General features: G+C 36.7%; 1 protein-coding gene across 5 annotated transcripts in view; it reads right to left on the bottom strand.

The window, feature by feature from the left end:
- Positions 1-15,753, bottom strand: part of ANLN (anillin actin binding protein) — an 80,238-nt gene that overhangs the window by 46,649 nt on the left and 17,836 nt on the right. For 4 of the 5 annotated variants that reach the window (XM_037837079.1, XM_037837080.1, XM_037837078.1 and 1 more), the window contains exons 2-7: positions 13,626-13,779; positions 11,256-11,579; positions 6,859-7,244; positions 5,447-5,675; positions 2,953-3,143; positions 2,570-2,677 (exon numbers count right to left, since the gene is read on the bottom strand). In XM_037837079.1, the coding sequence (XP_037693007.1) occupies positions 2,570-2,677; positions 2,953-3,143; positions 5,447-5,675; positions 6,859-7,244; positions 11,256-11,579; positions 13,626-13,731 (1,344 nt within the window). In that variant the 5' untranslated portion in view covers positions 13,732-13,779. The remainder of the gene's footprint in view (positions 1-2,569; positions 2,678-2,952; positions 3,144-5,446; positions 5,676-6,858; positions 7,245-11,255; positions 11,580-13,625; positions 13,780-15,753) is intronic. The other variant, XM_037837077.1, reaches the window with a different exon arrangement.

The raw sequence follows: 15,753 nt of genomic DNA, 5'->3' as shown, positions 1-15,753 counted from the left end.
GAAACGTTACGAATGTCATTTATGTGGGAAAGATTTTACTCTTTGTTCTTAGAAAACATGGCAGGACTCACACTGGAGACAAAAAATGTCATCGATGTGGGAAAGCTTCCCTCAATGTTCTGGCTTGAGAAAACATGAGAGAACTCACAGTGGATAGAAACCTTATTTATGTCATCTATGTGGGAAAGCCTTCACCCATAATTCTATCTTTACAAAACATGAGAAAACTCACAGTGGATTGATACCATAAGAATATCATCTATGTGGGGAAACCTTAGTTTATTTTTGTAACCTTAGACAATATGAGAAATCAAAGTGGAGAAAAACCCTATGAACACTGTTGTTCTAGTTTGCTAATGCTGCAGAATGCAAAACACCAGAGATGGATAGGCTTTTATAAAACGGGGGTTTATTTCACTACACAGTTACAGTCTTAAGGCCACAAAGCGTCCAAGGTAACACCTCAGCAATCAGGTACCTTCACCGGAGGATGGCCAATGGCATCTAGAAAACCTCTGCTAGCTAGGAAGGCAGCTGGCGTCTGCTCCAAAGCTCTGGCCTCAAAACGGCTTTCTCCCAGGACGTTCCTCTCTAGCAAGCTTGCTCCTCTTCAAAACATCGCTCCCAGCTACACTCCATTTCCTCCCCCCAGTCAGCTCATTTACATAGCTCCACCGATCAAGGCCCACCCTGAATGGGCAGGGCCATGCCTCCATAGGAACATCTCATCAGAATCATTACCCACAGCTGGGTGGGGCACATTCCAAGCAAATCTAACGATCACCAAAACGTCTGCCCCACAAAACTACAAAGACAATGGCATTTGGGGGACACAATACATTCAAACCAGCACAACTGTGCCCGTTTGAATCCGTTATGTACCCCACAAAAAGCCATGCTCTTTAATGCAATCTTGTGAGGGGCAGACCTATTATGGGTGGGATCTTTTGGTTAAGTTGTTTCCATGAAGATGTGACCCACCCTGCTGTGGGTGAGATGTTTTTATTAGATTATTTCCATGGAGGTGTTACTCTACCAATTGAAGGTGGGTCTTGATTAATTAGTCTGCTGGAGTTCTTAAGAGAGCTTAGGGGCCAATACAGACTCAGATGCTTGGAGATGCAAACAGAAAGATGTTTGGAGATGCTAAGAGCTGAAGCCCAGGGTTCGCTGCAGATGCTTAGAAATGCCCAGGGAGGACAAGCAAGGATACACAGGAGCTGAGAGAGAGAAGCTAAGAGAGACAAAAGCCCAGAGACACTTTGGAGAAAGCCATTTTTGAAACCAGAACCTGGGAGCAAAGGACCAGCAGACACCAACTATGTGCCTTCGCAGCTGACAGATGCGTTCTGGATGCTATCAGCCTTTCTTCAGTGAAGGTATCCACTTGTTGATGCCTTAGTTTGGACATTTTCATGGTCTTATAACTGTAAATTTGTAAACTAATAAATCCCCTTTATAAAAGCCAAAAAATAAAAAAATAAAAAAAAATAAAGCTGTGGTAACAATTAAGGTAAAGGCAGAGAGAAAAGCAGGGAATGAGGCAGCTTGGTGACAGATTTAGACAATGTTTCACCAGATGTATGCATGTGTTTGTATGTGTGTGTGCTAGGGGCAAGGAGGTAAGCAGACAAAGAAAATAAAAGGAAAGAGCCAAAGAAGAGCTTCTGGATTATTTCAGATGACTGACAGAAATAGAGACCACAGGAGAAGGTATAGCAAAGCAGACCGTATTCTCGTAGCCAAGCAAGCCTCCAGATCAGGAGAGAGATCTGCACAGCAGATCTGAGCACCACTAGCATCCTGGGCTTGGCTAGAGCTAGAGCTATGGGGAGGAAAGAGATGTCCTAGGGTAGTAAGAAGAAAAAAAAAGTTGAGGTCAGAACTCTGGGAAACATGACTTTGTTAAGGGGCAAGCAAGAGAATTAATTTAAACAAACAAATCAAGTAGTTCTTTCTCAAAGAATACCAGTTAAATTTATTGTTCATCTACTTTCTACATACCCAGTATAGAAGTATTTCTATTATTTAGCTTAAAAATACATCCTAACCCAGTACTTTAAGTAAGTGTTTGCTAAATAAACAGAATATAGTTTACTCTTACAAGTAAGGATTTTGTTGAAGGCTGATGAGTGAAACTTGACAGGAAATAATATAAGGGTGAAGAGAAATCTGGGAAGTAACTTGGTGACTGAAAGGATTACACATAGTCCATATGTTTGGGATGTGGGAAAGGGTATACAATCATCAACGAGCAAAGTGGATTCGGAGAAACATTGTAGAACTAGCATCTCAGTAGGATGTTAAAAGAAATCTGTAATCAATTGAATGATGGGAATAAGTCTTTAAAATCTGATTTTAAGAAGGCCAACAGTGAACATGGTACAGAGGCCATTGAAATGGACATATCACAAGAGAAAAGCAGAAGTGGTATGAACATTTATGTGTATGGAAAGTGGCAACTGGAGCAGAAACTGTGTAAAGAATTATTTTACAACAGAGAGCTACAAGTTAGATCTAGCCACTACTTTGGTGCCAAATTAACTTTTACATTTCTTATTTACTTTACCTTTTTGGATTCTGGTTGTTTGCTTCTTGATTTTTCGCCTTTTTCTGCACTCCATAAATTGCCCTTGTCAAATCGGCCACGGAGACATGCCAGCTCTTTTTCACGTTCCTAAACCCATCAAAAGCTGTATTTTACACAAGAGCCAGTAGTATGTTTAAGAATATTATCCAAACATTACTAAACTATCCTTGTCTTCAGTTTTAAGATAACGTTTACAATACATGTGGAATACAAGTCAATTAATATTTCCAATTTGAAATAAGTGATCCAGAGAATCAAGATACTATTTGTCTCAAACAGACTGTTATCAAAATTCAACATTTTGATTTCTAGGCTCTGTGCTGAAATTATGTAATGAATAATGCTAACTGCAGTAGCCATACCTGCTTGAGCTGTTGAGCTAAATGCGTAGTAGATGAAGATGCATTTTGTTTGAACAATCTTTCCTGGATGGCCTTTGTATTTGGAGTGATAATGGGGGTTCTATGGGGTGTGCCACGAGCCGGACTTTCTTTGCTGTGTTCTTGACAACGCTCTCCAAAGCGTTCCAGGAAAGGCTTAATTCCTGTTCCTCCTACAGAAAACACACACATTTTTGCAGGCTATCACGCTCTCAATTACGATTTCTAAGAATAAAGTTCTAAAATCCATTACAGCTCTAAAATGCTTTGATTTTAGGAGGTTTTTAAGATACTTGTACTAGGAATATTCATTCAGAAAGTAAGCAGTATGAAAATAGTATAAAAGTAAAAACATTTTATGATACTATTCTATTTAATTCCACATCCTAAAATTTATTTAGAGGTCCTTTTGAAAAAGGGAAGAAAACATAGGGTGAGAGGGCAATGGAGATTAGATAACCCTTAAACTGAACAATCAGAGCCCAAATGATTAGAAATTGCTAGTATGTGCATTAATAAATCTACCCTAACTACCAAATATCCTGGCCATGATTACTTCAAGCTACCTATATTTCTATAGCCCAATTTATTTTATCTTGCTTTTTATATTGCATTTCTTTTTAGAGAATTTGTAAGTTTACAAAAAAAAAAAAAAAAAAAAACAGGCAAAGTACAGAGTACCCATATACCACCAACCCCCACCACCATGTAGTTCTCCCTATTAACATTTTGCCTTAGTGTGATACCTTTGTTACAACCAACAAAACAAATATTATAATTTTATAACATATAGTTATTATATTAACTATCGTCCATAGTTTACATTATGGTTCACTGTATTGTATAGTTCTATGGTTTTTTTAAATTTTTATTCTGATAACATATATACAACCAGAAATTTCCTCTTTTAACTGCATTCAAATATATAATAAAATTTGGTGGTGTAAATTTAGGAAATTTAACTTCCTAAAATTCAGGGTTTGGTGTGTTTTTTGTTTTTTTTTTTCCCTTTATCCCCCTCAAAAGAAAAATTAGGGATTATTCACTTTATCAAAAAGATATCTTGACTTATAAAATCTTAAAACAGTATTCATCTGAAATAGTATGAAGTATATTTAAAGTAAGACAAATGAGATTTATGTGACCTCCTTCATTAGGATACTGTAATTGTATTATGTAAAAAGAGGTGTATCTACATCTATTTTTTCTGTAAAAATTCAGATGGTAAATATTTTAGGCTTTGCACGTCATACAAAGTCTGTTGCAACTACTCCACCCTGCAATATAGGATGAAAGCAACCACAGACAATACAGAAATAAATGGACATGACTGTGGGCCAATAAAACTTAATTTACAAAAACTGGCAAAGGGCAGGATTTGATCTATGGCCATAGTTTGAAGATGCCACATTTCACTTATTACCACTTCATTCTACATCCAAACCAAAGTCCATTAAGAATACAAAGAAGCATTTAAAGTAAGTATCTCTGAGGACCCGTTAGTGATTCTAGGTATATTCAATAGCCAAAAATCATAAAAAGAATGCTTATGTATGCCTTAAGTGCTCAGAAAATTGGGAGTAACTAGTCCTATTCCATATGGAGATCTTGCTATTGTTTCCAATTACCATGCTGGCTCACTTTGGAACTGACTGCTGATTTCCACTTACCCTATAATGCCTTCCCCTCTCTCAACCCTCTACTTCCTTTTTCTGATGAACTACTGTTTCTGGAGAGATTATATTTTCAAGAACTAAAACTTAGAATTAAAGCAACCTTTCCAAAAACAATTCTAAAGAAAAAATATATATAATTTAAAGTAAACTCTATAACCATATGTTTGAACCATATTTTTTAGTCTTGTGTTTCTCAACCAACAGTAGGTGGGGCAGTGCCAAAAGGTATAAATTATCACAAGATAAATATGGTACTTCTTAGAGAATCAATTTATTACGGTAAGATATTTTGAGCTTTCAAATGTACACACACACACACATATATTTATACACACAACATACACATATATAAATATAACTGGGAGTGGAGTCATCCATACATGTATCCACTTTCCTTTGCTATGAGGGGAGTCTTCATAGTGAAATTTGAGAAGCACTGTTCTGCATACTGGTTACAAGAATGCTTCTCCCTTATGCCCCTAAAATGTGATTTCCAGTTGTATATGCCTTGTCTACATCAAAAAGAATAGAGAAAAGTATCTAGCATGGTCAGCCTAGAAAAAGCATATTTAAACTGTTAAACAGGTTAAATGTGTGAACCAATAAATGGGCTAGTCTACATTGATGAATATTCATTCAGTGCATTAAAGCTAAAAGTGAAGACGTTTCATATGGAACATTCGGTCACCTGCCCTGGCAAACCAACACTGTACCATTCACAACTGGATATTCAAAAGGTTGAAAATAGACATCTTGAAAGCAGTCTGCGTTGTTTTTAGATTTTTAAAAAGATACATAACCTGGTATGGTAGATTTGTCTTTAGACTGAGATTGTAGACAAATTTCTCTACTTAGTTCTTCCTTGGATTGAACTGTTTGGGATAAAGTTGACTTCACAATTGGTTTCAATGCCTCCGATTTCAGTGGACTAGCAGGACTTTCTGGAAGAGGCTCAAAATTTTGTACTTCACATTTTTTAGCATCGGTGATAGATGTAGTTGAAGATTTCACTGGGGAAGAAGTAGTTTTCTGAAACATGATAACAATTAGGGTAAAATTTACAATATTTGCAGGTAGTCCTATAGCAAAACAATTCAAATTTAATTTACTTTGTAGCCTTATGTTGACTTAGAAAAAATAATTTCTTTCTCTCTAATAGGTCATCAAACTTTTGTAAGGTTTGCAAAAATATCACCTTAGAAAACGCTATTATTTCAGTTATAATATGTAGTTTAGTCTGCATAATGTATTCAATGGTAATTTAGCCTGGGGGGCAAGGTCATCACCTATTTTAAAAATGGTTGTTTTCACATTATTGCACTCGTACCTTTATTAAATTCTTAACTGAATTAGACCAAATTACGTATTTTTTGTATTTTAATTAAGTCAATATCAATTTCCCAAGATAGTATCATATACTTGATGGCTAATGATAATAAGTTACTAAACACTTACCATGTGTCAGGCATTATACTGAGTGACTATGCACATTATCTCATTTAACCTTCCTGATAACTCTTTTTCCCCATTTTACAGATAGGAAGAGTTCCTTATCCAAAGGCGCATTTCCAATTATGTGGCAGAGCTGGGACCTGAATACAGGTTTGTCGAATCCCAAAACCTAGCTCTGCACTCTCTACAAGACCACCGTGCTCAGGACCAGAGTATTCATTCTCTCTTTCATTCTCTCTCTCTCTCTTTCTTTTCAAGACTGCTTTTAAAAACTGTTCAGGTAATACATGCATTTCAAACATTTTACAACGGTATACAATGAAAAGTGTCCTACCTACGCTTGACACCTGTTTGGCAATTTGCCTTCCAGGAGGTAACTATAGCTACCAGTTTGTTATATGTCTTTTCAGAGATATTTGATATATTTATACAAACACATAAAACATTCTAATGGAGAAAATAATTTTCAGTGTTCCTCCTGATGTCCATTATTCCATTTTCATATACGTTTGATTTGCATTAAATTAGTGTAATTTTAGTTGTCAGCTGCTAATTTATCTTGGAATAGGGTGCCAAACTTATGGTTTTTACTTTCTGTAAAATCAATATTCTAAAAATACATCATATAAACATGCTCTTTATATATTATAAAATATATACCGGCATACACACACACACACACACACACACACACACACACACACACTACCACTAATAAGCAGAAAAAAGGTTTCCAAAGATCAAAATTTCATTTACTTACCACAGTGCTGGAAATTGAGGCACTAATCACAGATGCATCTGCAACACTAGAGGATGGGGCTTTATTCAGGGAGGCATCGCCATCCCTGTGGGAACAGCATGTAGCTTCCTCCTTAACACTGCTGCTATTGATCCTAGCAGATGCTCCACTTGCAGAGGAAAATTTGGATAAACAAGTGGTACCAGGCTGTTCTTGTATACTGTTTTGCCTTGCAGATGAGTAATTTACATCATCTTCCCAAGAGCAAATTGTTGCAGCAAGGTTGGCCAGACGGCCCCTTCTCCCAACGGGTATTGCTGAAGCATCTGAAGGGGGTGGTTTGGGAGGAGAGGCAACCTTTTCCTCCAGCGACACTGGTGAGAAGGGTGAGCTTTCGGGCATATCATCTGAAAATGTTTTAGGAAAAAAGAGTTAAAAGCCATGTTCAAGAGTTACTGTACTTATGTATAATACCAGGATCACTCCATAGAGTTCTAAAATAAGGTTAATAGTTTAAGAACCAGTAAAAAGTTCTAATACGTGTGAACATACAAAGAAATATAAATTTGACAATATCTCTTCAAATCAGATGATAATCCAAATCCAAAACAAAAATACTTTGTTACACCCATTTTTCCATGTTTTTGATGGATTACATTTAGGTTATATTTTTGGAATTAATTAGTGGTGTTGTAATACTGCCCAATTTAATTTAAGATCATGTATCCCAGAGGAACATTTTGTTTTAAGAATGGATGACAACAGTGCTTTACAACAGGGCTTTCTGCAAGATGGAAATGTTTTCTATCTGTTGTCCAACTTAGTAACCATTAGCCACACGTGGCTACAGAGGAACTGAATTTCATTTCATTTTAATTAATTTAGCAGCAAATAGCCATATATGGCTAGTGGCTACTACATTAGACTGCACAAGGTTAGACAAAACCAAACATTTTTCTGCACAGTTACTTCATTTGGAGATAAATTCCTATATAGCGATATTTAATTTATGAAGGGTCTAGTTGTGTATACATAACAAGTATACAGAGAATTCAAAGTTCGCAGCACATTCTGTTCCACAGATTCAAAGGAAAAGGTATCTCTCCTTCTGTCCAAGGCTTATACCTCTACCTGAATTTTTTAAACTATTCCCTCCAAAACCTTCTCAGGGATCTCGTTCTATAACCCCTCTCACTCTTTCCAAGTTCTGTACTATGCAAATAAATATGCTCAAGTCCCTCTCATCTTAAAAATAAATACAAGCATCCTCCCATTGGCATATACCCTCTTTGGCTGCTACTCCTGTTTCCCTACATAACACTGATTCAGCACTCAACCCATTGCAAACAATTCCTCTGCCTACATCACTGTACTGAGTTGACATATTTTTTGGGCCTTGTTTCCTTGACCTCTCTAAAACATATCACTCCCTTTGCATTTGTGACATCATTGTCTCCTAGCTCGTCTATCTTTATACGGTCTATCCATGATCTCCTTCTAACTGTTGACTAAATAGCCTCCATTTGACTATCACACAAAAACCCCAAATAACACATCTGAAGCTGAAATTTCCCCAAACACGTTTCTCATCTTAGTGAATGATATCACCACCTAATCCCATCATTCAGGCCAGAAATCTGGCCTCTTCTTCCCTTACTCCCTATCCTCTGACATCTAGTCATCAAACTCTGTAGATCGTTTCTTCTAAATCTTGCAAATCCAGCTTTCCCTTTTCACTTCCACAGGCCTTCATCATTGCGCACCAAAATTATAACATTAGCTTTCAAGTTGGCTAATGCTTCTAATGCTTCTGGTCTTCCTACTTCTAGTCTTTCCAATCCTTCCTCAATTCTGATGCAGTGATTTTTCGAAAACATTTGCCTGGTTAAACTCTCCTAGTATCTCTCCATCACCTGGTTAAATTCCAAATGATCTGGACCCTGCCACCTTCTTCAAATATATCACTTTATTTTCCACCACATATATACCATAATGACTCTTTATTTGCATACTATGTTCTTGTTACCTCTGTGAGACATACACACACAGAGTTGCTTCTACCAGAACTTCTCCACTGTCCAGCTTAATTGCTTCTACCTCCTCCAGAAAAGCTTCCCTGACCACCACCCTCCCCACAGTACCCTTTTGCATTTTTCTGTCATTGTCCTTAGAATAAGCACTCTCCTCCAAGCAGATAAGAGTTTTGATTTCATGTTCAAGGAATGGCCTTAATAGTCCTCTAGCTGCTCTAACGATTCTCTGACAGAAAGTATGGCTTCAGATAGATATTTTCATACAAGCCCTCAAACATTTAACTGGTTTATAGCCACAGCTCTGTGAGGCATTTCCTGAACCATTCACTACAACCACTTTCTTCATAAGTTTCATTGCTTAAAATCAGAAAGGTTTTGATGCCTCAATGAGATTTATTTTCAAGGCTCGGGTAGATATTTGTTAACATTTGCTTTCAAAATGTTCAAAATCATTGCCACAGTGTTTTATGCTCTAGGATGTTTAGGGCCTTGGGTGTTCTTTTGATCATGTGTTAAATCACAATCCCTCTTTAGTTCAAGTGAAATCTTCACTCTGCTGCCCATAGATATTTCCTACAAAATAGAAATGGGGCATTCTTCTAATCAGGTACATTTCCTGGGTAGCCATCTCAGACTTTATAAAGACCTATGGTCAATTCCATCCACTACTAAAATGAATAGGTATTAAGTGACAGCATGTAGTATCTACACCCTGTTAGAGCCTACAGGCTTCGGATAAGTCAAAGAGGTTAATAGTAGGAGCCCTAGAATCAAACTATTACGGTTTGAATTTTAGCTGGCTGATTCTATAAAATGAAGATAATAGTGGTATATCGCAAAAGATTGCTGTAAGAATTAAATGTTTTATTATATTAGAACAAAAAAAAAGTTAGAATGCCTGACACATTATAGAATAAGTATTTGCTCTTGATTTTGTTAATGCTTTCACTGCCAGAATGTATAACCTTAAACTCTGCTGCTCATCAAAAGCTCAGTTAGAAGAATTAACATTTATGGAAGACTGCCTGAAAAATATGTAGCCCATCTGTTTCTCCAAGTCAGTGGTTTTCAGTTCTGGCTATGTGTTAGTTACGCACAGAGCTTTAAATAATAAAGCAGAAGCATGCCCGTGGGCTCTACCGCGCTCCTGAGATTCCAGTGGTCTGAGAGATTCTGACACACAGCAGCCATCACAGCTTTATGGAAGCCTTCTTTGAATAAGACCCAGTCGCCACGGAGCTGTCTACCTGCACTGAACAGGCCCGCTTTAGAACTGCTTTCACCGACCAAAGCTTGGACCCAGGACATCTAAACCTTATAGGTTTATTAACTTCCACAAAGTCGTCTTTGGGGACACAGAGAAGAAAGTTCTCTCATGTCTTAATGCCAAAAATGGTCCTGCACATATGTTATAAACATTCATCATGTAACTGACGATGTTTCACCTTTTTCCATTAGCTGTTAGGAAATTCAGAACCATCTCTAACAAGTGAGTAGGATCTTAAGGCCAATATTTCATAAACTAATTTTACCCTTAGCTTCTTTTTTTTTTCCCCATATTTTTTATTCACTCTGATTTCCTTATACTTCTTGTTTTGTAATATGGGTTTTTTAATTGTTTTTATTTTGGTAACATACATATAACACAAAATTTCCCATTTTAACCACTTTCATGTGTACAATTCAGTGATATTAATCACATTCACAATATTGAACCATCGCCACCCCATCCAATACCAAAACTTTATCGCCCCAAACAGAAACTCTGTACCTATTGTAATATAGGTATTTTTGTAAATCATCTCAAGGCTTTTCTGTAACAAGGCAGTACACAAATAAAATTTATCATGGTGCAAATAACCCTGTTGCATAACTGTTGACTTCTTCTCAGGATCCCCATCAGATTATAGGCCCATGAAAGGCAAGGATCAGTTCACTTCATCTATTTTCCCAGGACCTTAGCATAATAACACATTTTGCAGGTGGTCAATAAATGTTCTTTGAAGTACTCTCTCCCCCTACAGAACAGCATCGCATACTTCAGACACTCAAGTTTTATTAGTGAACCCATGAAATAGGATTTCTTGAAGATACAGCTGAGGATCAGAAATGGTAATAATGCCAAGAGTATAGTCTATTCTCTACTGTTTTTCATTGCAAACATAAGGTAATGTTTGTGAACTGGTCTAAGAACCTCATCATCATCTACTTCAATGGGAACACAACAAACTTATAACCACTGGTATGCAAAGCACTTGCAAGTAGAAAATTCTTAGGTTATAGATTAAACAAAAGAATTTACCTTTCATGTACTAACTGGTAAAACTTTTTTAACATAGTGAGTTGCATCTTATTGGTATAGATTTAGGACTATAGCATTCATACCATTTATACCTGTCACATTGTCATTATCCCAATGACGCCGTTGATCCGCAAGTTTTTGCATGCGTGTTTTAACTGAGGAGGCTGCAATTGGGTCCAGTGTTGAGGTCAGCCCTCTCTTCCCGCCCAGCAGTGACGCTGGCGCAGCCACAGGCCCCCCCCTAGGAGCTGGTGTTGGTGGCTGCGCCTGAGGAGACACGGGACTTGGAGAGCAAGATTTTACAGATGCTGACTCGACAGGTTGTTTATTTTCCAAGTTAGAAACTGCGACTTCAGTGTTGTCAGAACAGCGTTTTTTGGATGGTGATGGTTTTGTACAGGATTTCTCTAGATAAAAAAGATTAAAAAAAAAAAAAAATTTCAGAATTCACTAATTTCTAACAGCATGAAAAATTTGCTGTAGGCACTTAACAAATTAATCAGACATCACCAACATATTTCTCTATTCCTTTAAGTGATTTTAATGACAACAAGAAATATAAAATCCCACTTTCAGTAACTTAGAAATCTGGTATGAGAGATTTCTTTTTAAGCAAACATAATTTATGGTTTTAAAAAGCCTCAACAAAAATTATTAACATTCCCAAGATGTATGCATAACACATCATGTAGTCTTACGACAACAGGCAATCAACATTGCATATATACATAGAATAAGCCAATATTCTAAGGGATCTTAAAGCTCGTATAGCCCAATCACTTTATTTTTAAATAAGAAAAATCAGGCTTAGAGAAATTAAATTAACTGCCTAATGTCACAGCTGACCTAACAGTAGAAACCAAGTTTTCTGGTATTAAAACAATCTTTCATAGACAATAAATACTGAGCAAGTATAGAAAGGCACCTGGCCTAAGAGACAGGCAGGGTACAGAAGCAGTGCCCGATTATCTAGTGAACACCAAACAAATTCACTTGTACAAATGGTGAAGAACATTTCATATTCTAAGCTTCTGTGAACACTGATAAAATGATAAATGAAAAAAGTCTTATAAAAAGGAGCTATACAAATATAAGGTATTCTATTTCTATCAGAAATGAATTTCAATATATCTCCTGGAAAATATCAAAAAAATTAAGAGCGTAAACTTCATATGAGATCAGTTTCATTGGCTATCTAACCAAGTGTTCTCGTTCTGGCAGTGACAGAAGAAATATTAGTAGAAAGGCATGAATGACTTCATCTACATCAGCCCTGATTAAATATATATTGAAAATTTCTCATATTCCATAACTCATTTATACTTCTAATTTCTACAAACTTATCTAGTCATCTTTCAGAACTATTCATATTTTAACATGCAGCACCAACCAGAATTAGAAAATTCTTCAGTTTACAGTTCCTATCTAAAACAGTAAATATTTCCATTTAAGCATCAAAGTGTAGTTCCAACCTCTACTTTTCAAGCACAAAATACTCAATACTTGATTGTATGAACATGTGTCAAAGTGAATACAGAAGATCCTGGACTGGGGTCAGGCCTCAATTTTCCTGGTTAAATACCATATTTATCATGTCTTTCTCTCTCTCTCCCTTTAAATGTATAAGTATACAAAAGTAAATTCTCTTTCTATGGTTAGCTCCCCAAGTAACTGAGAGCCATCCCTATGCCCTTTTCTCTGGTGGTTTTGCCATCAGTAATACTCTTTATTTTTCTATATGCAAGTATTTTAAACTTACTACTTAAAAATTTTTTCCCTTAAATTTTAAGGAAAACTATTATCTACAGATTAATCAGCACTCCAGGAAAGGAATAAGGCAGCCAGCTAATGTTGGTTGGGGATTTAAGGATTTAGGAAAGAATAAGATAAGATTCTAAGTGAGTTTGGGAGTGTGCATGTGTGTTTATGTTTGTTTGTATTTGGTTAACTCTACCAGTTCTGTAGATTAAAACCGGAACATCACCCCCTGCCCTAGAGAGTCAGCCCAGCAGACAGAGACTGAAAAAGGCTCATCAAATGCCAAGCATTTGCAAGCAGGTCTGCCTTTTGTTGCCCTGCTGATGCCAGAGACACCAGCTGAACTTGGTGGTCAACTGAGGTCAGAAGAATCCACATGACATTAGCCTAAGTGTTAACATGCTCCTTTATTTTTTCTCCCATGAAGGTTTTAAGGATAACTTTTGATTGAGGAAAATAAAGTTCAATCAATTAATATGAAATATTTGTTAAAAGAAACTGTTACAGTCCAATAGGTTCTAGCCCTAACATACTAACCCTGACATAGAACAGAAGGCCAATTATTCCCCCAGAGGCCATAACATTTGTCTCCACAATACCTTGGTTCTTCTACATGCACAATGAAATGTTTAGGGCTCATCTCCTTTTAAAAAAAAAAAAATGCAAATTTTACTTTTCCGCACAAAGTCTTTTACCTTCACCACCAGATAAGGGTTGCTGGTTACTTGCTTCTGAAAGTGGCTCTCTAGCTCGCTTAGCGTGAGTCACAGACCTTGTTGCTGCCGTGGGCCTCTCAGCCATTTTTCTCTGAAGATTCTCTCGCCTGGCACGGGTTCGCTCAAGCAGTTTCTACATATATAATACACCAGCGCGTTAAAATACAGTAAATTTATTAGAGGTCCAAAGAATTTCAAGTATTTTCTAAAATCACCAATTGTCATGTAGGATAAGAGTTAAATATATTTCAAAAGTTAAATCCTAAGTAATTAAGTCAAGAGATACCAAAAGAGTACTCCATGTCAAAATTTTTACAGATGCAAAACAAACATTAAAAGAGGACTAAAGTGTATAAAGTTACTTGTTTAAGATTTTAAATGGCCACAGATTCTTTTTGCTCCCACCAAGAGTTGGAATCTCTTTCCCATCCTTCAATTTGGAATGGCCTAGTAATTTACTTCAACCAATCAAGTGTGGCAGAAGTGATACTGTGACTCCCAATCCTTCACCCCAAGAGGTCTTGCACTTGCTGTTCTCCTTCCCTTGTAACAATGACATGTGAAGAAGCCCAGGTTAGCCATCTGGAAGACACACAGACCAGCTGACAGCCAGTATCAACCACTAGACTTGTAAGGCCATCTCAGACAATCCCGCCCCAGAAACTTTGCCAGTTCACTGCAGATTCCTGCATGACCCCATGGGAGATTAGCAGAAGAACAGCCCAGCTGTACCCAGCACAAATTGCTGATCTACTGAATCATGACTGAATAAAGTGATTGTTGTTTTAAGCCACTGTGGTAGGCAGAATATTGATCCCCAAAGATGTCTATGTCCTAATCCTCCAAACCTGTGAATATCTCACCTTACACAGCAAAAGGGACTTGACCTGTGTGATTAAGTTAAGAATCCTGAGATAGGAGGACTATCTGAGATTATCTAGATGGACCCAATATAATTATGACTGTCCTTAAAAGGGAAAAGAGGGAGGCAGGAGTCAGAGAATATGTGAAAGAAGCAAAGGTTGGAGTGATGGGATTGGTGGAGACTGAGAAATTAACTCCATTGGACCTGCTTTTGGATAAAATAGAATAACAATTTTCAAAAATTCCTCTCAGTATGCAAAAGTATTATGTACATTTAGAACAAGGTATAACTCTCTACTCATCTGAGAAAGGTTTTCTAATTTAAAGTTCATTGAAAAAGTTGACACTAAATTTAAATGCTGTGTCACTGAGTTATTTATGAGCCAATGTCTTCCAAAACACAAGACATTCATGCTCTAAATAAGTTTGCTTCAACAAACTCAAATGTGATCATATTGGTTACACAGTTTCATATAAGACCAATAATTCACCCCATTCTAAAACATACCACTCCCCAGATACAAAAGTATCCCAATTATATTCATTCATGGACACGCCCACATTCCATTCTAGTCAGTTAGAATACTTTGTGAGTCAGTATATCTACAGTTATTCTGAGCAATGGCTCACAACAAAAGAATGTGGCTTTGCCATTCAAATATAGACAAGTGTTCTATTGTTTACATTAGATTCAAAAGTTCTGATTTTTAAAAAATTACAGATTAGCAAAAAGTTACTGCAACTTACTATCTGTAAAAGATAAGCACCTAAAGGTTAATTTAAAATAGATAATGAATCTAAAATACACAAACTGAACAGCTCAATAAATAGCCCTTCCTTATGAGAGTATGTCAGGAATTTAAGGGTACTTTTTGAATATAATTAGGAATTGAGATGTTCCACATGCAAGAACCTCATAACTGAAGCTTATAGTCCCTAAACAATTTCTACCACCCCCACCCATATAATTCTCACAGAAAGTTTTCTAGGCTATATTACCAATTCCCCTGCCTTCCTAAACAGAGTTTACTCAATATAAATTAACTTCTTGATATTTCATTATGCCAGTTTTAGCATCCCAGGTCAATACAGGGACTTTCATTTCATCCTGGAAAATAACAGACACTCTATTCAAAACAGTAGCAGCATGTTTATTTATCTATTTGTTTGTTTATTTATTTACACTCAGCCTGCATGCACAGAAGGATTTGAGGAATCCCAATAAAAGATACTTTGCACTTTG

The sequence above is a fragment of the Choloepus didactylus genome, chromosome 5, assembly GCF_015220235.1.
Source record: "Choloepus didactylus isolate mChoDid1 chromosome 5, mChoDid1.pri, whole genome shotgun sequence".
In the NCBI taxonomy this organism is placed as follows: domain Eukaryota; kingdom Metazoa; phylum Chordata; class Mammalia; order Pilosa; family Megalonychidae; genus Choloepus; species Choloepus didactylus.
The sequence above is the reverse complement of the archived record's forward strand: the minus strand, read 5'-3'. Positions and strand labels throughout refer to the sequence as shown.